The sequence below is a fragment of the Bos javanicus genome, chromosome 16 (genome assembly GCF_032452875.1).
Source record: "Bos javanicus breed banteng chromosome 16, ARS-OSU_banteng_1.0, whole genome shotgun sequence".
Taxonomy (NCBI): domain Eukaryota; kingdom Metazoa; phylum Chordata; class Mammalia; order Artiodactyla; family Bovidae; genus Bos; species Bos javanicus.
In genome coordinates this window covers 42,699,110-42,721,379 of record NC_083883.1, presented here as the reverse complement: position 1 = coordinate 42,721,379, position 22,270 = coordinate 42,699,110, and the positions used below count along the sequence as shown (strand labels likewise).

General features: G+C 52.1%; 1 protein-coding gene across 1 annotated transcript in view; it reads left to right on the top strand.

Moving 5' to 3' along the window:
- Positions 1-10,974: 10,974 nt before the first annotated feature.
- The window catches only part of DRAXIN (dorsal inhibitory axon guidance protein), a 17,584-nt gene continuing 6,288 nt past the window's right edge, over positions 10,975-22,270 (top strand). Inside the window, exons 1-5 of the mRNA XM_061382710.1 lie at positions 10,975-11,669; positions 14,495-14,682; positions 16,327-16,438; positions 17,541-17,630; positions 19,125-19,214. Coding sequence (XP_061238694.1) covers positions 11,249-11,669; positions 14,495-14,682; positions 16,327-16,438; positions 17,541-17,630; positions 19,125-19,214 — 901 coding nt within the window. The 5' untranslated portion in view covers positions 10,975-11,248. The remainder of the gene's footprint in view (positions 11,670-14,494; positions 14,683-16,326; positions 16,439-17,540; positions 17,631-19,124; positions 19,215-22,270) is intronic.

Below are 22,270 nucleotides of genomic sequence, written 5' to 3'. Positions count from 1 at the left end.
ATTGTCCACTTCAAGGGGCTAAATTAGATAATACACATAAAGCCCTAAGTCTTAAGAATAGTCGATGCCCTGTAAATAATACCCAAACACTGACTTTTCAGATGTGGGACTGAAGCCCAGAAAGGTTAGTTGGCTTGCCCAGGGTCACACAGCTATTAAATGCTGGGGCCAGGATGCACAGCCAGGCTTGCCTGACTCCAGGTGTCTTTCTGCCCCACACTGGCCTCTTCCAGAACTGACAGCAGGCATTTTATCACTTGATGATTAAGTGATGGGTGCAACAAAATTGTCTGGGAACCAAGATAATAACATTTGGGGGATGAGGGCACCAAGGGGATGGCTTAGGAGAGGAGGAGGAGGGCTGGCCAGTACCTGTAATGTAGCAGGAGGTAGGACTCCACCCATCTTCCCCCCAAAATAATACCCTTACATAGATTTTTGTGAGGTGTGAGGCCTTGGGAGGGTGGGAATTCCCAAGGCTGCTGATGGAAAAAATAAAAGCAGATGGAGCTGCCCCTGTGGGGAAGCCAAACCTCATTTGCCAAGACAATGGTCCCCTCCAGGCGGGCCTGGGCCTGTGCTGACCCGCCCCACCGAAGCCATCAATCACCCCACTGAGGACTGAGGACGGGGCTACCTGTGTCCACCCCCTGCACATGCAGGCACAGATGCACGAACACTTCCAGGAACCCACCCCCAAGCCCCACGCCCGCTCTTTCCCCTCCTCATAATAACAGCAGCTACTGTTTATTGCAGCCTTACTGGGTACCACTCACTGTATATCTTTACCTCCCTTCATTCTCGAAACCTCCAGCATTTTATAGGAGAGGAAACTGAGGCTCAGAGGGGTTAAATGATTCGACCGGGGTCACATAGCTCTTTTCGGTCTGTTCAGGGGGCTCTCCCGTGGCTCAGAAAATGGGTTTGGATTGACATGTGTGTGTTTGAATCAGTAATAATTATATCTGTGCCTCCCTCTGTCACTGGGCCTGCGGCCTCCCTGCCGGGTCAGAGTGGGGACCTCTAGATGGCAAAGACTGTGTTTTTACCCACAGATTAGAAGCTCCCTCCAGCAAAGTTTTCCCCATGTCCTGGGAACATCTGAGGCCAGAGTTGTGGGTCCCCTTGCAGACTGGGAAATCCTTAAGGGAAGCAGTCAGATCTCCCCCATTAGACTGGAGGCTTCCTGGGATGGAGGCTGCTTTTCTTACTCAAACAAGAGCTCCCTGAGGACAGCAGCTGTTTCTCATCAGTCTTAGAGTCCTCCAAGGTGAGACCTAGACCTTCCCTGTTAACCATGAGAGCTCCCCAGGGCAGGGTTTCTGTCCCAGTCAGAGTTTACTGGCAGTTTCCAGAAGCAGGGACCAGGTGTTCAGACTGTAGCATCTTCCCTTGCATGGCACCCAGGCTCTGCACCCAGAGGGGATCAGCAAGTGCTGACTACCTGATGTCACTCTCCATCCTGGTGCTGCATGGTCAAGAAGCAGAATTCTCTGTGTGAAGCCGGGTTGGCAGACCTGTGCAGGATGGGTGGGGTCTGGCTGTTCTGAAGCCTGGGGAGGGGCTGAGAGGCCCCTTCCTGTTGAACAGGTGTCACTTTAAGGGTGCAGAGCCTCAGAGAGGCAGGATAGATGGATAGGGACTAGCTCAGGACTGTCAGGGTCAACCTGCCAACAAGCACCCTCCACCCAAGGCAGCTGTTTCAAGTCTCACCCCCAACACCCCCCAGTAAGCTCATCTTTGCTACCTTCCCACCCACCTACACTGCCTGAGTTCCTTCTGTACCTAGAAATGTCCCCTCCTCCAAACTACACAGAAGTTCTAATTTCCTAAATAGTCAAATCTCATGACAGGTTAATAATCCCATTTCACAGACAGGGAAATTATGACTTATGATGAGGTGTGATGGTGGGAGGGATTGTGGGAGGGGCTAGAAAGGCAAAATCTGGTCCCAAATTGCCTTAGGAGGAGCCCAGCTGGTGAAATTAAGATCCAGCTCCCCCTCCCCCACCCTCATTGAGGACAGAACTATTTTGTGATTATTTTTTTATTTGTTTATCTTTGGCTATGCTGGTTCTTTGTTGCTGCACAAACTTTTCTCTAGTTGCGGCAAGCGGGGGCTACTCTCCAGCTGTGTTGTGTGGCCTTTTCATTGCCGTGACTTCTCTTCCTACAGAGCATGAACTCTAGGGCAAGCGGGCTTCAGTAGTTGTGGCTCTGGGCATTAGAGCACAGGCTCAATAGCTGTGACACACAGGCTTAGTTACCCCAAGGCATGTGGGATCTTCCTGGACCAGGGATCGAACCCATGTCTCCTGCATTGGCAGGCAGATTCTTTACCACTGAGCTACCAAGGAAGCCTGACATAACTATTTTGATTGAACAATTACAACTTCTCATTTTCCAGCCCTGGGGGAATCAGCTCCCCTTAAAGAAGATAGGAATCTGCTCCTAGGGAACCAGGACCTCTAAGACCCCCACCCCCAACTGGAATTCCAGATTTGTGGAGCTGACTGCCAGGTGGCCCCACTGTTCTAAGAGCAGAAGGGGGGACCTGGGGATGGCCATCTCCACTGTTCAATTCCAACCATTCCAGAAAGTGTGTGACTGAGCCATGAGGCATCAGAGGGAAGAGTCTGGCAGATCAGTTCCAAGTTAGAGCATTCCTTCTAACAAAGTCTGTCCTGAGCACTACTGAGTTGGGGTTCTGGGCATACAAACGCTGCCCCTGGGGCTCCCAGGTGTGAAAGTGAGGCGAAAGTTCTTTGTGTGTAAAGGAGCTGATCTCTGTCTGCTGTATGTGTTGTGGAAATGTCCCCTGAAGAGTTTTAAGCTGGAAAGCTAGTGATCCGATTTGTCCTTCTGATCACAAAGCTGCAAATGTTTTGGTGATAAGCCAGGGCCAGGGCAGACAGCAGCACCGGAAGTTGTCTGGGTTATCGGAAACATGGCAGGGAACGTGGCATGGCAGGGAACATGGGACCCACTTGGAGGCCAGTCTGACCTGAGACTGCTGCTCTGGACAGAATTCCACCCCTTAGTGTCAGGGTCCCCAGAAGGGAATGGTGAGATGCCCAGAAGGCCACAAAACCCCAGACCCACTTCTCCCATGAGCTGGGAGGGCTCAACACCTGAGCCCAAGAATACTGACTCCCAGACTACCCCAGAGTAAGGCTGGGTTCTCTAAAGGGAACAAGATCCCCATGGAGATGTTTCTTGACTTCCCAAGGGTAGAGGTCTCTTCTAGTCTAGGTTTAGCAGAAGGCAGCTACCTTCCAGTTTCTTTCTTTATTTTGTTTATTTTATTTAATCTTGGCTGCACTGGGTCTTTGTTGCTGTGTGCAAGCTTTTTCTAGTTGCTGCGAGCCGGGGCTTCTCTCTAGTAGCAGTGCTCGGGCTTCTCATTGCAGTGGCTTCTCTTGTTGCAGGGCGTGGGCTCTAGGGTAGGTGGGCTTCAGTAGTTGCACCTCGTGGGCTCTCTAGTTGTGGCACACAGGCTTAGTTGCCCTGCAGTGTGTTGGAACTTTGTTCCCCGACCAGGGATAAAACCTGTGTCCCCTGCCTTGGCAGATGGATTTCTAACTCAACCACCAAGGAAGTCCCGACCTTCCAGTTTCTTATGAGTTAAAGAGGGTTAGAATGTTTCTGTGTGGAGCATCATTTTAAGACCTGAGCTGTGGCCAGGGATGTGGCAGGAATTAGAACCCTTCTCTCTCCAGCTGCCTGACCCCTCAGCACTGTGCACCCCTTTCTGAGGAGCCCTTGAAAGATAGGTGTGCCCCAGTCATCCCAGAGACCTCAGTGCTTGTCTCAGGATGCCCATCCCTGCAGCTTGGTGGGTTAGGATCTCACCTGTGCTGGAGGTCAGGCATGACTGGAGAGGTGGCCAGAGCAAGGCAGAGCTCCTCTGAAATCGAGTGAGAGGGAAGGCTGGCCCAGGAGTGAACTTCTTATCATCACACATGATTGTGTTTTATTTTGTGTGTGTCTCTCTCTCTTTTTTTTTTGGCAAGGAGCTTGTGGGAGCTTAGTCCCTGACCAGGGATTGGACCCATGCTCTCCAAAATGAAAGTGCAGTGTCCTAACCACTGGACCATCAGGGAAGTCCCACATATTGTCTTTGAACATTCACAAATATGTCCTGTCCCTGCCACCTGTCCCTGGCCCCTGGGGGCTCGCTCCAGAACCAGGAGGATATGAGATGTCATCCCTCCCCACAGGGCGCTGTCAGTTGGATGGACAAACAGATGGAGGATCTTGTCACCATGGATCATAAATTCCCAGGCTCCCTTGTCAGAGGGCCCTGGAGACCATTTAATCTAACTCAGTCATCCAGTAGTCTGCTTCCACTATGCTTCCCATCTGTTTTATTTATTTATTTATTGAGCAGGGCCAGTCATTTCCCATGAAATCTTATCCATAATCCCAGATGTTCAGTTGCTGAGTTGTGCCCAACTCTTTGTGACCCCATGGACTGCAGCATGCCAGGCTTCCTTGTCCTTTACGATCTCCCAGAGTTTGTTCAAACTCATGTCCACTGAGTCGGTGGTGCCATTCAATCATCTCTTCCCCTGTTGCCCTCTTCTCCTCCTGCTCTCAATCTTTCCCAGCATCAGGGTCTTTTCTAGTGGGTCAGCTCTTCACATCAAGTATCCAAAGTATTGGAGCTTCAGCATCAGTCCTTCCAATGAATATTCAGGGTTGATTACCTTTAGGATTGACTGGTTTGATCTCTTTGTAGTCCAAAGGACTCTCAAGAGTCTATTCTAGCACCACAGTTCAAAAACATCAATTCTTTTGTGCTCAGCCTTCTTTATGGTCCAGTTCTCACATCCATACATGACTTTTAGAAAACCATAGCTTTGACTATATGGACTTTTGTCAGCAAAGTGATGTCTCTGCTTTTTAATATGCTGTCTAGTTTTGTCATAGCTTTTCTTTGTCTTTTAATTTCATGGCTACAGTCACCATCCAAAGTGATTTTGGGGCACAAGAAAATAAAGTCTGTCACTGTTTCCATTTTTTCCCTATCTATTTGCCATGAAGTGATGGGACCAGATGCCATGATCTTAGTTTTTTGAATATTGAGTTTTAAGTCAGCTTTTTCCCTCTCCTCTTTTACCTTCAACAAGAGGCTCTTTAATCTCAGTACTAAGACCAAAAAAGGCGTGATTTTAAGAGCAGTGTGGCACCCCACCACCACCACTAATTTCTCCCCCAAATCAAAATTTTTTCCATCTCATGAAGATACAACTTCAAGCCCTACTTTCACCAGGCTGTCTTCAGCCTCTCCTCCTTGGAGGTGCTATGCAACCTCTGTTACGCCCAATGTACCATATTGCCTACTTTAAATCAGTGACAAAAAGAGAAGCTATCCTCAATGGTCTAAAAGAAGACAGTGGATGTCAGTTGCATTTGTCAATATGAAGTGGAGCCTCTAACTGGCTCTTGGTCGTTGGTGCTCAGAAAATCCTGGAGAGTGTAAATAAGTCATAGCAGATGTCAACAGTTCTTTTAAACTGCTCACATTTCATCCCTGGAACACTCTTCACTGACCCAGGAGAAGCCCAAGTTATGGTGGGGCTGTGCAAGAGTTAAAATTGGGTAGAGAACGCATTTGAGAGTGGCTGTTGCTTCCCAGGTGATGCTAGTGGTAAAGAACCTGCCTGCCAATGCGGGAGACATGAGAGACGTGGATTGGATCCCTGGATTGGGATGATCCCCTAGAGGAGGCATGGCAACCCACTCCAGTATTCTTGCCTGGAGAATCCCATGGTCAGAGGAGCCTGGCAGGCTACAGACCACAGGGTCATAAAGAGATAGACACGATTGAAGTTTACCTACAGTATGGGCTTCCCTAATAGCTCAGTTGGTAAAGAATCCACCCGCAATGCAGGAGATCCTGGTTTGATTCCTGGGTCAGGAAGATGCCCTGGAGAAGGAGTAGGCTACCCACTCCAGTATTCTTGGGCTTCCCTTGTGGCTCAGCTGGTAAAGAGTCCACCTGCAATGTGGGAGACCTGGGTTGGGAAGATCCTCTAGAGAAGGTAAAGGGTGCCCACTCCAATATTCTGGCCTAGAGAATTCCATAGACTGTATAGTCCCTGGGGTCGCAAAGAGTTGGACATGACTGAGCGACTTGCAGCTTGCAAAATAGTTTTAAAACATTTAAAAATTAAGGCTAGAATCAAATGTTTAGAGAATCCCTGAAACATGTCTACCAAATATGGTCGCTCAGATGTGTCACTTTCACACTCAAGATGGAGATCCAGGGTGAAAGGGTGGGGGTTGATAGCTAAGTTCTCCCAGTGGGTGGTTGTTTGGCTCACAGCCTGGACTGAGTGTCATAACCCCTCAGCTCCATTAGAGCCTCACTGATATCCCTGGCCTGGGATTCCCATCTAACCCTTTTCAGCCAGCCCTGCTCCCACCTCCCACCCCCCAACTGCCCCCCTCTCCCCTCCAACCCATCAAGCATCGGGTGAGCTGATCAGTAAAGGAGGAATTCAGGCCCCACAGTTGTCTGCCAGGCGGGTAGGCAGGAGCCTCCGCCTAGTCTCCTGGCCCCTAAATGCAAGGCTGTTGTGGGGAGAGGGGGTGGGGGCTCAGGAGTCAAAGCAGGCTCCAGACTCCATTAACTGCCTTCATTTGCATGTGACACTGCATCCCTGCAGGCTTCTGGATGGAGACCTCTCTGGCAGTTTAACTTCACACAGTATGGGGACAGGATGAGGGCTTGAAACAAACCCCTTCCTCCTCCTTTGTCAGTTTCCTCTTAGCTGCCAGAGCCTGGCCTGGCTTCTGGGCCCTGACTACACTCACAGCAATGGTAGGAGATTACATGGAAGAGGCAAACAACCCCCAACTGAAGCTCAGAGGATGGGTGAGGGGGTGCAAGGACCTGACTGTCCGTGTGTGCTGGGTGCAGAGAAAACCCAGACCCCGAGGGGGGCTCTGTCACTCGCCAGCGCTGTCACCTTGTGCTTGTGGCTCACTTTCCCAGAGCCCGGCTTTTCTCATTTTAAAAATATGGAGAACAACCTGCCGTATGCAGGGCAGTTGAGAGGATGCAATAAAAAATGGATGAAATAAGCTTGTCAGAGTCTGGCTTCCCAGCCGCTCAGGGAATGGCAGCTCCTATGGTGACAATTGCTCTAGCTTAGTTTAGTTTTTAAGGAGCCACTATTAGATCTCTGTTGTGAGAGAGCTATCTCTGGGTGTGGATGGTCCTTCTGTCCCTCAAGTGCTGCTGAGTGTCCCTAGTCCTAAGTAAACCAGACCCAGGCCCAGAAGAGTAGGTTTTGTGTGCAAACCACAGGCAGAACCATCCAGGGTTGATGGGGACCCCGGGAAGACGGGGCACCTGCTGCCGCTTCTCTCCTGGCTGCTTGGTGCCTTGGGAGGCAGCCTCCAATTGGCTTCCTGAGCGGCAGAAATGGATCAGAGCCCTCATCGCTGTGGATCCTTGGCACGACTCCTGTAGCAGCCTGCGTTTCCTAAGCAGCTCTTTGCCAGATTGGCATCTTGGCTGCTGCACTGTGCCAAGATTCAAGTACAAATCCTGTGGGCTTGGAAAGAGGACTCCATGCTGTCTTCAGGGTAAAGAGGCTCCGGGATCCCCAGCTTTCAGTCCAACATGCTCTCTCTCTCTCATCCTCTCTCTGTCACACACACACACACTCAGACACACACACACACACTCAGACACACACACACACTCAGAAACACACATACTCAGACACACACACACACACTCAGACACACACACACACACTCAGACACACACACATACTCAGACACAGGAACAGACACACACACACTCAGACACACACACACTCACACACATACACACACACACACACACTCACACATACATACCCAGACACACACACTCAGACACACACACATACACCCTCCCTGGGAATTTATGTATGATCTTGGGCTCAGGTATCAGTTTGATTCCATTCTGATCCATAGTTGTTGTTTAGTCTCTTAGCGTGTCCAACTCTTTGTGTCTCCATAGCTCGCCAGGCTCCTCTGTCCATGGGATTTCCCAGGCAGGAATATTGGAGTGGGTTGCCATTTCCTTCTCCAGGGGATCTTCCTGACCTAAGGGTCAAACCCGCATCTCCTGCATTGGCAGGTGGGTTCTTTACCACTGAGCCACCAGGGAAGCCCAAAGTTATAAGTGCCTATTATTTGCAGAACCTTGTAATGTGTCAGGAACAGAAGGAAAAGGGGGACAGAACTTCCTGTCTAGTCGGGGGTCTGATTGGCCCAGCAGGAAATGATCTGGGCAGAGCTGTGTGGGATCCCTGAGGAGGGAACTGTATCTCAGTGGGGAACTAGAAAAGGCTTTCTGTCAGAGGGGACATTTGGGACAAGTCCCAGAGGACAGGAAGGATTTCCATAGAGTAGCATCAGCGAGAATAGAGAGACAAGAAAGATGCGGGGTGGGGGTGTTTGAGGCCCAGGGAATAATCTCTATTGGCTGTGATGGGGAGGAAATAGAAGGCAGGGCTGCACAATTAGGTTGGGGCCATGTTACACAAGATCTTGAGTGCCAGGGTGAGGAGTCTGTGGTTAAATGGGAAGGGAATAGGGAGCCAGGGACAGTTGTAAGCAAGATCAGAGTAGTTTGGCAGCAGTATGGGCTATGGCCAGGGGCAGGATGGTACCAATAAAAGTCTGAGGAAGGGGATGGCCGGCATGCTGAAATCCTCCCTTTCCTGCTTCAGGTTGGCCCCATACATGATTTGTGGGGTGCAAAGCGGGCAGGGAACAAAGATGGCACTGAAGTTGGGGTTCCTGGGTACAGTGAACAGACCCATGGTCACCAGCAGGGGCTTGGTATCAGGACTTCATTGGGAGAGATGGCAAGTGTGGATGGGAGAGATGGCAAGTGTGGATGGGATTGTGATGCAGGAGGTTGTCTAAAGTTGGGGTGGGGCTGGGCTTCAGCTCCTGGCTCTGCAGGGGAGATGCTGTCCTCTGGGACTAGTGCCAGGGCTGGTCACCGAGCTCAGAGGCCAGTTCTGAGTCATTGATTGGTCTCATGTGTGTCCACAGGGACAGCAAGCTGCCCCTACACGACATGGGGCTGCTCACCCCTAACCAAGACTAATCTGGTCTCTTGCCTGCACTTTTTGGGTGACTCACCTTGCTTCTCTCTACCCTCAAGATGGAGGGATTCTACTCCCTGCTCAACGCCCCAAAGGTTCCCTGTCGATGCAGGCACTCTGTGGGTTTCTCCCAGGCTGTCCATGTGATGTCCCTGCAGGACAGAAGTGGGGGCTGGGTGGGGAACAGCATCCAACACAGACTCCACCTCCCTCAGTCACAGGGAGAGGAAGGTGGAGTCTGGTAAATGCAGCTTGGCATCTGCCTGAGGCTTGGAAATAGGGTTTGAAGTGTCCCCCGGAGCAGAACAATGCTTGACTGACAAGCCCCTCAAAGGGCCCCTCCTCCTCCCACCTGGCTGCCTCTGGAGTGCAGGCCCGCCTGAGCACCGGCCTCCAGGGCTCTCATTATGGAAAGGCTGGGGGTGAGGCTGGCAGGGCAGAGCCCAGGGAGGTGGAGGCCAGGGCCCGAGCCTCCCCGGGGACTAGGACATGCCAGGCGGGAATGAAGGGAAGAAAGGGAGGCCAGTGACCAGGCAAGGTGGGGGAGGAGCTGTTTCTCTCCCTCTGCTTCACCCCACCCCCCCGACTCCTCCCCAAGTGGGTCAGCCTGCCCTCCCTGCCCACTTCAAGGGCCCCTCACTTGGGGTTAACTAACGGTGAACCTGGGGCAGGATGGCCATGGCGGAGGCTGCAGGAACTGACGGGGCTGGAGGGAGAGCTGCTGGCCAAGGTCCCCAGGCCATCAACCTTTCCTCAGCCTTGGGCAGTTATAAGGCCACAAATCACAAGGAGACGGTTGTGTAAGCACCTTTGCGAGCTTAATGGAATACGCAGGGGACCCAGGGAGGCTGTAAAAATTCAATCAGCCCAGCTAACCTGGTGCCCCACTCGCCTGGGACATGGTGAGGTTGGTGGGGTCAAGGGGAGAGGGGAGGACTGTCAGGGAGGGGAGGGGACATCCCCACTGTCCCCCAACCACACTTTTCCTGAGCCTTAACTCCAAGTTCTTCTGGAACATTCGGGAATGTTGACTCTTCCTCCAGTGCAAAGAGGGGAGCAGTGAGGTCCCATGAGATGCCCCAAGTTCCAGTGCAGAAGGACAGGCTGTCCCCAGGGGAGGTCAGAGGTAGTTCATCCCACCCTGCAGGGTCAGAGTCCAGCCTCCAAAGCGCTCCCCGTCCCCCGGCCCCAGGAGGGACAGTGCCGGCCCTGTCAGAACCTGCCTGGAACTTGGAGGAAGAGAGAAAGCAAGGCTGGGCTGTCCGGGAACAGCACGTGGGGGCTCAGGGCACAGGCTTAGCAATGACTAAATGCCACTTACTCCATGTGACTCAGCCTCTCTGAGCCTTAATTTCCACTTCAGAAAATAATAGGCGCCACTTCAGAGAGTCAGCGAAAGGACCAAGCACGGAACACGATTCTTTCTTACAGCACGTGCTCAAATGCTTTTATTTCATTTGTTTGATTTTAGGCTTTGAGTCAAGTCTCTGGGACTATAAGCCTATTTCTGAGCTTGGAGGGACTCAGCTCATTCCTGGGAACTTAGCCCAAGGCAGAGGTTTGCACAGAAGAAAGGAATCTAGACTGGAACCTGGGTGTTTCTTAAAGAAACTATTGAAACCCAGGGATTCTCAGCTTCGGCACTGTGGTCTTTCTGGGCCAGGACAGTCCTGTGCATTGGAGGGTGTTTAGCAGCATCTCTGGCCTCCACCCAGTAAAGTCAGTAGTGCTAGTTTGGGCCACCTAAAATGTTTCCATATGTTGCCAAATGTCCCCTGGGTGGGGGGAAGATCAAAGTCCCCCTCCATCCCTGTTGAAACAGACGGGGCTATAACAGTGTAAGTTAGCGGGGGACGGCCCTGGTGGTCCAGTGGTTAAGATTGCATGCTTCCATTGCAGTGGGCATGGGTTCGATCCCTGGTTGGGAAACCAGGATCCCGTATGCCTTGTGGCATGGCTAACAGATAAATAAATAAAAATAAATGTAAGTAAGCAACTTATAAAAGAAGAGTGTGAATGAGAGGACTGTGGATGTGGAGGAGGAGGGCTGCAGAGCTGCCCCCTCATGGTCCTACTTTTCTTGCAGGAAGAAGCCCTCAGCTGAGCCCACCACCCACGCTGCCCCCATGCTGCTCCTCGCCCTCCTCCTGCTCCTGGAGCTGAGCCTGGCAGGCTCCCTGGGACCCGGAAGCTCTGCTCAGAACCTCCCGGAGAATCACATCGACCTCTCGGGACCAGCACTGTGGACACCTCAGGCCAGCCACCACCGTCGGCGGGGCCTGGGCAAGAAAGAGCGGGGCCCAGGCACACCTGGCTGGACCCAGGATGGGGCTGTGGTCACTGCCACCAGGCAGGCCTCCAGGCTCCCAGGGGCAGAGGGGCTGCTGCATGGGTCGAGTCCTGCAGGTCTGCTGCAGGACAAAGGTCTGCTCCGGGGGCTGACTCGGCCCTACCCTGAGAAAGAGAGCCAGGCTCCAGGGTCAGAGAGGGTGAAGAAACGAGGCAGGGAGCACAAGAGACGGAAGGAGAGATTGAGGCTGCACAGAGGTAGCTGGAGGTCTGCGAGGGGGTGGGGCCCTACAATGGGGGGAGGGGGGCAGTGGGGGAAAGGGGTCAGACCCAAATGACCAAGGGGACGGACTTCAGGTGACGGACATGGAGGCTGGGGGTGGGGTCAATGGCAGGAGCTTCCTGGGAGGACAACTGGATGCCCCAAAGAGGGCAGATTGTGAACCCTCAGAGGAAGAGAGGGGTCTCACTAGATTCAGAGGGATCTGGTAAGAAGAGACGCTGTGAAAGGCCGGAGTCAGGGTGGAGCAGGGGAGGAAGAGAAGGATATGTAGCCATAGGAGCTCAGTCTTATCCATAGATCCTCCTGATTCAGGAAGTTCTACCTTGTGTCTGGCCTAAATCCATCCCATTGTAAGTCCTGAGCAGAGATGGGACAATTCAGTGCCTCCCAAGCACATCATTTAATCAGCGCTGAAACACAGAGCAGAGGCCAAGAGCTTAGACTCTGAAGCCAGATCTGCTCCAATTCAGATTCTGGCTCCATGACTTCCTGGCAAGTCACCTTTCCGTGCCTTGGTTTCTGCAAAATGAAGGCAAGACCCCCTCTTATCCTCACGGTAGACTCAGAGAAATCTTGCTATCCGGAGTACCTAAAACAGTGCCTGTCATTTGGCAGGGGCAGCAGCAGTGGTTGTTTCTATTCAGTAGTTAATTCTCAACTTTCTCTCAATGCTGAATCCACCCATGTCCTCTGACCTGGACATGGCTGACCCAAGGAGAGCGGTCACGTCCTTATTTCTCCTGCCTCTGCCCTGTTTGTTGATGGAGTTTCCTCCCCATCCTTATTTGTTGTTGTTCAGTCACTCAGTCGTGTCCGACTCTTTGTGACCCCATGGACTGCAGCATGCCAGGCTTCCCTGTCCTTCACTATCTCCCAGACTTCTCAAACTCATGTCCATTGAGCTAGTGATGCCATCCAACCATCTCATCTTCTGTCATCCCCTTCTCCTCTTGCTCTCAATTTTTCCCAGCATCAGGGTCTTTTCCAATGAGTCGGCTCTTTGCATCAGGTGGCCAAAGTATTGGAGCTTCAGCTTCAGCATCAGTCCTTCCAATGAATATTCAGGGTTGATTTCCTTCAGGATTGACTGGGTTTGATCTCCTTGCTGTCCAAGAGACTCTCAAGAGTCCAACCTCCTTACCTTCCTTCATGTTCCCAAATGCCCTGTGAGCTACAGACTCCCCGGAACAACATGTTTCAGCATCTCCACCCAGCTGACCCCTCCCCAGTCTCCCCTGGCGAGAGTCCAGGCAGGTAGCCTCAGCTTCAAGTCTCTTTGTGTGACAAGACTGCCTTTAGGGGTGGGCCAAGAGCCGCAGGCATAGATGGGGACGGGGTTCTGCAGGAAGTGGGTGATGGAGGCTCAGCCCCCTTTTCTCCTGCAAACAATTGAGGCTTGTTTCCTTGCCAGGCCCACTGAAACCCCTCAGGTGGACAAAACACAGTCAGAAGAGGGGAGCCCAGCTTAGATTCTCAGCCTCCCACCCCCGGGGATCATGTGTCAGGTTGGTGTGAGGGTGGTGACATCCTTGATGTCAAACTGGAAGGCATACACCCTGCATGGACTCAGCCCAGCCCAGCTCCAGTCCCAGTTCCAGTGGACCAATGGGGCCCTCCCACAAGAGTGAGTGAGTGGAGGAGGGGACAGTGGGCATCTAGAGCTCAGGCTGGATTCATCTTAGAAGGGTGGGGTGGCCCCACCAATGGACCCAACCAACCTTAAAGTCAGCTCTTGTCTGAGAAAAAGAGGCAAGCATAAGCGTGGGCCCTCTAGCTTTTCTTGAAGCCTCCTGGCTCCTGTGTGCGTGTGTGTGTTAGTCACTCAGTTATGCCCTGCTCTTTGTGACCCCATGGACTGTAGCCCATCAGGCTTCTCTGTCCATGCAATTTTCCAGGCAAGAATCCTGGAATGGGTTGCCATTTTCTTCTCCAGGAAATCCTCCTGACCCAGGGATTGAACCCAGGTCTCCCGCATTGCAGGCAGACTCTACCGACTGAACCACCAGGGAAGCTGCTTCCTGACCACTTCCCAACCCTGCACTTTCCCCCTCACACTCATCCTACCCCATGCCTGTGTATCTTGGAAGGGCGGCATCAGTGGTTAAAAGTATTGATTCTGCATTAGATGGACCTGGGTTCAAATTCAGATTTCAATACTCGCTGGCTGTGCACCCTCAGGCAAGTCACCTAACCTCCTTGTGCTTTAGTTTCCTTCCCTGTAGATGAGACTGAAAGAGTACCTTCCTCCTACAGCTCCTGCAAAGGTTAGGTGAAATAATGCTTGTAAAGCAGGACCCAGCATGCAGCATGGTCCCAGCTGCAGCATGTGCTCAGCAAGCAGGGTCATCATCACCACGTAGGGAGTTCTCACTTCCCAGCCTTCTCAAAGGCCTCTCCCCTCTGCAATGCTTCTCAGCCTCATCACCTTACTCCCCTACTCAAACTTCACCTCCTCCAGGAAACCTTCCATGGTTAATCTTACTGGTTTCCATTTGTTGCACTTACATCCCTGGCTGCACTCCATCAAGCTGGACTTGGACTTGCTGGAATGTTGTTTTAGAGGGAGAATCCCCAGCAACACTGCAAGTTCATCCTAGACATCCCCCCTTATCATGCCCCCAGCCTCCTGTTTCCAGCCCCCTCCCCAGGAGGGTGGGCAACGGGGATGCTGGTTGAGCCAATAACTTGTCCTATGGTTCCTGCTGCCCCCTAACTAGCAGCAAAAAATGCGGGTCCTGCTGTGGGCTGATAGGGGGTGATGAGCAGATAAAGTCGCTGTGTTCCCTGCTCCTTGTCTCAGGCCGAGCCTTGGTCAGAGGCCCCAGCTCCCTGATGAAGAAGGCGGAGCTCTCAGAAGACCAGTCCCCAGATGCTTTGATGGAGGAATCCTCCACCAGCCTGGCCCCCACCATACTCTACCTCACCACCTTTGAGGCACCTGCCACTGAAGAGTCCCTGATCCTGCCGGTCACATCCCTGTGGCCCCAGGTAAGGGGCTGGGAGGGTCCTTGGGATGACCTCATGCAAACCCTTCCTAGTACCTTTAGGGAGACTGAGGCACAGGGGCAGGAGGGAGTTGGTCCAGGCTCATGAGGCTGGTGGAAGCCGGTTCTCCTGATGCCCATCTAGCCCAGCTATGGCCAGCTGGCCCACTGTCCAGGGAGTGCTGCCACTGTCCAGGCAGTGGTCCAGGGGCTCATTCTATGGAATGCCAAGGAATCAAGTGCCAGCTCAGCACACTGGTCTCTGAACCTAGAAAAGTCAGGCTTTGGGGGAAGAATTTTGTACATCCCACAAAGGTCAGAGAATAACAATGTCTAAAACCATGTCCCCACAATCCAGAATTAACAAGCTTTAGTTAACACTTTGACGCATCTGCTTCAGACCTTTAAAAAGAGAGGGAGCAAGCAAGCAAATGTGGCAAACACAACAACCATTGGTGAGTCTATGGTAGTTTAGTCGCAAAGTCGTACCCGACCCTTTGCAACCCCACGGACTATAGTCCACCAGGGTCCTCCATCCCTGGGATCTTCCAGGCAAGACTACTGGAGTGGGTTGCCATTTATTTCTCCAAGGGATCATTTCAACCCAGGGATGGAACCTAGGTCTCTTGCATTGCAGGTGAATTCTTTACCAAGTGAGCCACCAGGGAAAACCCCTTGGTGAGTCTAGACAAAGGGTATTTATTCTTGCAATTAACACAAAGTGTGTCATTGCACCTCTTCTGTGGCTTTGAACATTTTTTCAAAATAAAATCATTAAACATAACCAATAAAATAATATATGTAGAAGAAGTAAAACTTTTTTAGCAGGAGATCTTCCTTATTCTCTTTTTGGGTCTTGCACTCCCTTGAGATCCCGATAAACCATTTCCAACAAATCCACTGTTATCCATGCCATTGAAGGGCTCCCTGAAGCCCATCTGTTGAGAATCCAGCCCTATGGCATGCTTACATGCTCAATCACTTCAATCATGTCCCACTTTTTGTGACCCTATGGGCTGTAGCCTGCCAGGCTCCTCTGTCCATGGTGTTCTCCAGGCAAGAATACTGGAGTGGGTTGCCATGCCCTCCTCCAGGGGATCTTCCTGACCCAGGGATCGAACCCAGGTCTCCTGTGGCTCTCATGACAGGCGAATTCTTTACCGCTGAGCCATTATTGCCCATGTTCTACTGTGCACAGATCCAGCCCTGAAACCACAAAGGGTGGGGCCGAGGGGGTCTAGAGTAGAACTGAGCTATGGGCATGGCCTCAACAGTGCCATGCCATGGAGAACTGAGGACATCTGTAGGGGAGAGAAGGGACGGGGGAGCGAGCAGCTGGGCTTCCTCCTGAGCGGACATGGCTGCCTCCCCAGCCCCAGCCCGCAGAGAGCCTGGGGACTGCAGCAGCTGCCTGTAGGTGCTGTCCTGCCTGGGGGTGGCTGCTCTGGGAAGACACTGCCCAGGTAGCTGCTGGAGCCCAAGTCCTGGAGGCCATCTCGAATTCCCCAGGCTGAGATTGCAGGCTGTCCAACACGCCATGAGCTGGCCTAGGAGGAGCCCCTCCTTTGCCCTCTGATCCTGGGACCCCACATTTCTTCTTCCACCTTTTGGGATCTTCAGGCTCCCTCTTCTCCACCCTCCTCTGCAGGCTCACCCCAGGCCTGACGGGGAGGTGATGCCCACACTGGACATGGCTTTGTTCGACTGGACTGACTATGAAGACTTAAAGCCTGAGGTCTGGCCATCCACAAGGAAGAAAGGTATGTCTGCCCACCCCTCCATGCCCCTGCTGGGCTCCTCTCCTCCCCCACCGTGCCTTGGGATAGGGGCCTGGTTACCCCAGCCTGACCTACAGATGTCCAAGTTGGGGAGAGGGGCATGGAGCCTATAAGGGAACAGATACCTGAAATAGACATGTTGCTCTCAAGTGCTCATCACACACCAGACGGATTCCAACTAGCTACTCCTTTAACCTGAAGAAAAAATAAAACAAAACAGGTCTGTTCTGCTGTTGATCCCCTCTGCCTTTTTTAAAAGTATTTAAAATTTTTGTTTGTATTTATTTATTTTGGCTGAGTCTTTGCTGCTGCTGGGCTCTTCTCTAGTTGCAGAGAGCGGGGGCTACTCTCTAGTTGAGTTGAGGGGCAGGGACTGCTCACTGCGGTGGCTTCTCTTGTTGGGGAGCACCGGCTCTAGGGCAGGTGGGCTCCAGTAGATGTGGCTCCCCAGGCTCTAGAGCACAGGCTCAGGAGTTGCAGCACACCAGTTTAGTTGCTCCGAGGCATGTGGGATCTTCCTCACCAGGGGATTGAATCCATGTCTCCTACTTTGGTAGGTGGATTCTTTACCACTGAACCACGAGGGAGTGTGTGTTAGTAGCTTAGTCGTGTCTGACTCTTTGGGACCCCATGACCCTCCAGACTCCTCCGTCCAAGGAATTCTCTAGGCAAGAATACTGGAGTTTGTTGCCATTCTCTTCTCCAGGGGATCTTCCTGATCTAGGTATCGAACCCAGGCCTCCTTCATTGTAGGCAGATTCTTTACCATCTGAGCTACCAGAGAACCACCAGGGAAGTCCCCCCTTTTTTTTGTCCACTCCATGTGGCATATGGGATCCTAGTTCCTCGACCAGGGATAGAACCCGTGCCCCTTGCATTAGGAGCACAGAGTCTTAACCAGTGGACTGCCAGGGAAGTCCCCTGATCCCATTTTAGAGAAGATAAAACTAAGGCAGAGAGGCTTGTTGTCTTACCCAAGCCACACTGCGGAAGTGGTGGTGTGAGCACTCTGACCCTGGCATCCAGTGCTTAATCTCTGCTCTGATGAGCCTCAGCCTCTAACCACAGGTCCTGTTTTCCCCAGAGAAACACCGCGGCAAACTCTCCAGTGATGGGAACGAAACATCGCCGGCTAAAGGGGAGCCCTGTGACCATCACCAGGACTGCCTGCCAGGTACCGAACCAGCATCGTGTTCCAGGCAGTAGACAGGGCACTGGGGGAACCGTTGTGGGGGGGTGGGAGTGGGTGGGTCTTCCCAGACACATGAGAAGGATCCTTTAGGGGTAGTAAATAATAACAACCACTTTGATGAGAGTTGCTGCCATACTTTATTCTATTTCATCCTCACAGCAACCCAGACAGAGAGGGACCCTGTCATTCCCAATTTTCAGGCAAGGAAATTGAGGCTCAGAGAGGCCAAGTGTTTCAGCTGTGATCACAGAACTCGGAAGTGGCTCAAACCTGAGTCTGCTGGTTCTAACCACTGCCCCACACTGCTTCAATTCAGGATGACCCTTCTCCCGACTTCTCCCTAATGTCTTGTCGGGCTTCATTCTGTCCTCACCCTGTTGTGACACTGCTGGGCTCCTGTGGGTGCTTTGATAACATCCTGACCTGTTCAGCAGCTGAGCCCATCAAGACAGTCTGAGAACAGGGACCTGGGGTTTGGATGGATGGTCTAAACCGCTAGCCCTCGACTGGGTCACTCGGGACTTCTGGGAAGCTGAAACCGAGATGGAGTTAGAAGGCCAGGAGGTTTCTGGGGATGGTAGGGGATAAGGCCTGTGAACAATGAAAGCGGGAGGAAGGAGGAATGGACAGGAGTCTGATACAATCTCAGCCAGCCCAATGGGCAGCTCCAGAACAAAGACTCCCTGTTAGAAGAGGCCCCCACTGTGCAGAAATAGCCAGGCCCTGGCAGCCAGTCACTGCCTGGGATGTTCTGCTCAGGCCCAGTGTGACATCATCAGCCCAGGAGGCTCCTGAAGGTGTTAACAGCGGGGGCTGGTGGCTAACTGCTCTCTTGGCCAGTGGATTGCAAGGGCAGAGACTCGAGTGGCACACCTTGGCACCTGTTAATTCAGTAACCAGAATATTCTACAAAACAGCAACCGAACCATTTGGCATTGTGTAAGCCAGACCACCAGCTCCCTGACAAGCTGTTTCCCTTCCAAATGGTTTTTCCACCCAGAGCAGGAAGAAAAGGCTCAAGTTTGGGCCAACTGGACAGCGGCTCTGAGAGCTGGCTCTGTGGTGGGCGAGGTCATGCCTGGGGCTGTGTCTCAGGGGCTTCTGTTTCCCCATCTGTCAAAAGAGGACGTTGGCGTCCATGATCCCTGCAGCCCCTCCCAGCTCCACACTGACTCCACACCTGGCGGCCCCCTAGCCTTTCCACCCAGTGGGGAATCAACAGTGCCTTTCCTCCTCCCGTGATCAATCAATTGCCCATCTGGGGCGTCTAGGGTCTCAGCCGCCCGCCCTCTGGGGACCTCAGCCAGGACGTCCGTTGGTGGTTCCGGCTGGGAGGCTTGTGCACCATATGGTCCACCCAGCCAGGGGCAGCCCCGCCATGGAGATGATGGATCTCCTGTCCAGCGGGAGCGTGTATGGGGCGGCAGGGGGGGTCTGCTCGGCACGGCTGACCGCGTGTGCTTGCCATGTGGGCAGGGACCTGCTGCGACCTCCGGGAGCATCTCTGCACGCCCCACAACCGAGGCCTGAACAACAAATGCTTTGACGACTGCATGTGCGTGGAAGGTGAGGCCAGATGCCGGGGGCTCCCTCGGCACCGAGAACCTTACCACCTCCCATTCTCCTCGAGGCAGGGGTGGGCAGAGAAGGAGGTGAAAGAATCCCTGGGGAACTGAAGACACCAGCAGGAACAGCTTTGCTCGGTGCTTTCCCAATCTGTGAATTCATTTAGTCTCCATTGCTGGCATCGCTGCTCAGATTTGCTTTTCTCACTTCCTGAAATACAAGCTGGTATGATCTCCCATGATCTGGAGACGGGAGAAGGGAGGAGAGAGAAGCGTATCTTTTAAAAGAAGATCAAACTTGAGAAGGCTGGTGCTTTCACACCAGAATTCTATTCCAGGGGAGACATTTCAAGTGTGATAACAAGGGGTGGGGAGTGAATTTCCCAGCGCTTTCCCAAGGAAAGAGGCTCTTACCCAGCTGGCTCCCTCTTTACCTCCTCTGAGCTCCCACCTGGAACAGTGTGTGCCCTTCTGCCCCGGTGTGCCTCGATGAACCCAGCTCTGTGCTAAGCACTCTACCTGTTAGCTCCTCAATCCTCACAACCATCTCAGAAGGGAGCTATCATTCTCCCCATTTCGCACAAAAGTAAACTGAGGCACAGAAAGGTTAAGTCACTTGCACAAACCTATGTAGCTAGAAAAGTGGGGGAAATATTTTAAATTGTGTATTCTGAAAATTTTCAAATACATTATTAAAGTCATCGGAATAGTATAAAGAACTCCCATTTCCTATCATCTAGTTTCAGTAATTCTCACTCTCGGCCAATCTGTGCTGTCCCCACCCCCTCCAGTCCCCCCACTGCAATAGGATTTTTTTGGGGGGGGCAATAGGATTTTGAAGCAACTCCTAAGAATTTAGATATTTTACCTGTGAATATTTCCATATATACATCTAAGAGATAAGTATTCTTTTAAAACCAAAATACCGAAAATGCACAATAATTACTGGATGTCATCCCACCTCCAAGGTTCACTTCTCTGGGGGGGGGGTGAGGGGTTTGACCTTTGTCCCTTTGTGAACCGTCCTGAGGTACACGCCCTCTTTTTGCTCACATTAGCCTCAAAAGTTATCTCCTGTGAAAGCAATAAAGCTGCTTTAGTCCAATTATTCATTTGTCCAGTTGGTCAAGACATATTTCCGGAGTGCCTACTATGCACCAAGTTCTGATCAAGACATTGGGGATTCAGGGGTGAAGAGAACCAACAAGTTCTCCACCCATGGATTCCATTCTAATGAGATGAGTGACAGTTAGCAAATAACTGGGCTTCCCTAGTAGCTCAGATGGTAAAGCATACACCTGCAATGCAGGAGACCCTGGTTCAATGCCTGGCTTGGGAAGATCCTCTGGAGAAAAGGAAATGGCAACCCCCTCCAGTATACTTGCCTAGAAAATTCTTTGGACAGAGGAGCGTGTCAGCCTACAGTCCATGGGACTGTACTCTACAGTCTCAAAGAATCAGACACAACTGAGCAACTAACACACACACACACACAAGCAAATAATTAGATGTCTGTAAAAAGGAGTAGAACTGTAAAGACAGTAATTCAGGCTGGCCTGGGAATTATTTTAGAAAGGATGGACAGGAGCGGACAGCAGAACTAGCCACCTGAAGATGAGAAGTGGGGTAGGAAGGGGGAGTCCCAGACAAGCAGCAGGGCAAAGGCAAGGACCTCAGACAGGAGCAAGGCTGGCATGTTCGAGTGCGCCTGGCACACAGCAGCCACACAGTGGCACAAGAGGAGATGGGAGAAGCTGGGGGGTAGGATCAGGACTTCATTTACATTGTCATGGGAAGATGTCGGCAGCTTTTTTTTTTTTTTTCTTTTTTTTAGTATTTATTATTTGGCTGCGTCGGGTCTTAGTTGCTCCGCCACAGGTGGGATCCTTGTTTGCCCACCAGGGATCGAACCCATGTCTCCTGTATTGCAAGGCGGATTCTTAACCTCTGGACCATCAGGGAAGTCTCTCAGCAGGTTTTAAGAAAGGGAATGACCTGGTCTGACTTTTGAGTATATCATCTCACTCTGGCTGCAGGACTGTGCAGGAAAGGACTGGAGATGCAGGGACGAGCTAGGAGGTGAGGGGATGGAGGCAGGCAGGGGTGGAGATGCTGAGAAGCCGCCTTCTGTTGCCTGTGTGCAAGGTGGGGGCTCATTTGGCGAAGGAGGAGACTGAAGTGCATAGCAGGCTGGAAGGCACTCCAGTCCAGGGAGCCTGGAATTAGCACCAGGACCTCCAGGTCCAGCCTGCCCAGGTGAGCAGGATGCGGCCCTACTGCTGCACATGCCCAGCTGGTGCCCTGCTGGATGCTCAGTGGGCAGCCCTCTGCCAGGGAAACCATGCTTCCTTCCTCCCCTGGGCCTCAGTTAGGAGGGGGCAGCGTTTCAGGCCTTCAAAAGATAACTGTGCAGTCAAAGCCCCATCTGCTCATTTCCCTGGTCCCTCCCATCCTGGTCAGTCCCGCCAAAACTCTCATTTCCTCCCTGGAGACTCAGACTCTGGAAAAAAAAAAAAAAAAGAAATTGAGTGGAAATGACAGCTCCTTAAAGATGGTCCTGGAAGAGATTGTCGCCCAGATGCTACAGCAGAGGGATCCAAGTGATGCCAGGAACCCTCATGAGGACCAAGAGTCCTGAGGTACTTCTGAGAAATTCTGAAATGTTGGATTCAGGTCCCAGAGCTGAAGTCCAGCAGTCTAGGCCAGCCTGGAGGGTTCCAGAAGGGCTTCTATGGCTACCATCCACTCCTATTCATGATCCCCTGCCCCTCCCAAGTGTCACTCATGTGGCCACAGATCTAAAGGCTCAGTGATCCATGTGTTGGTTCTAGACCCCTAAGCACAAACTTCACAGCAATTTCTGTATTCTCTTGACAGTGACATAAGCAGATCTTAAACTGGTGATGGCCCTTCTCCCTGTGGCCACTCCTAACCGGAAATGTAGAGATTGCTCTGACCACACTGACCTCTCCTTCCCTAACCCCCTACCCCGAATCAGGAGGATATGGCCTTTTTTTTTTTGGCTGCATTGATGTCTTAGTTGCAGCACACATGATC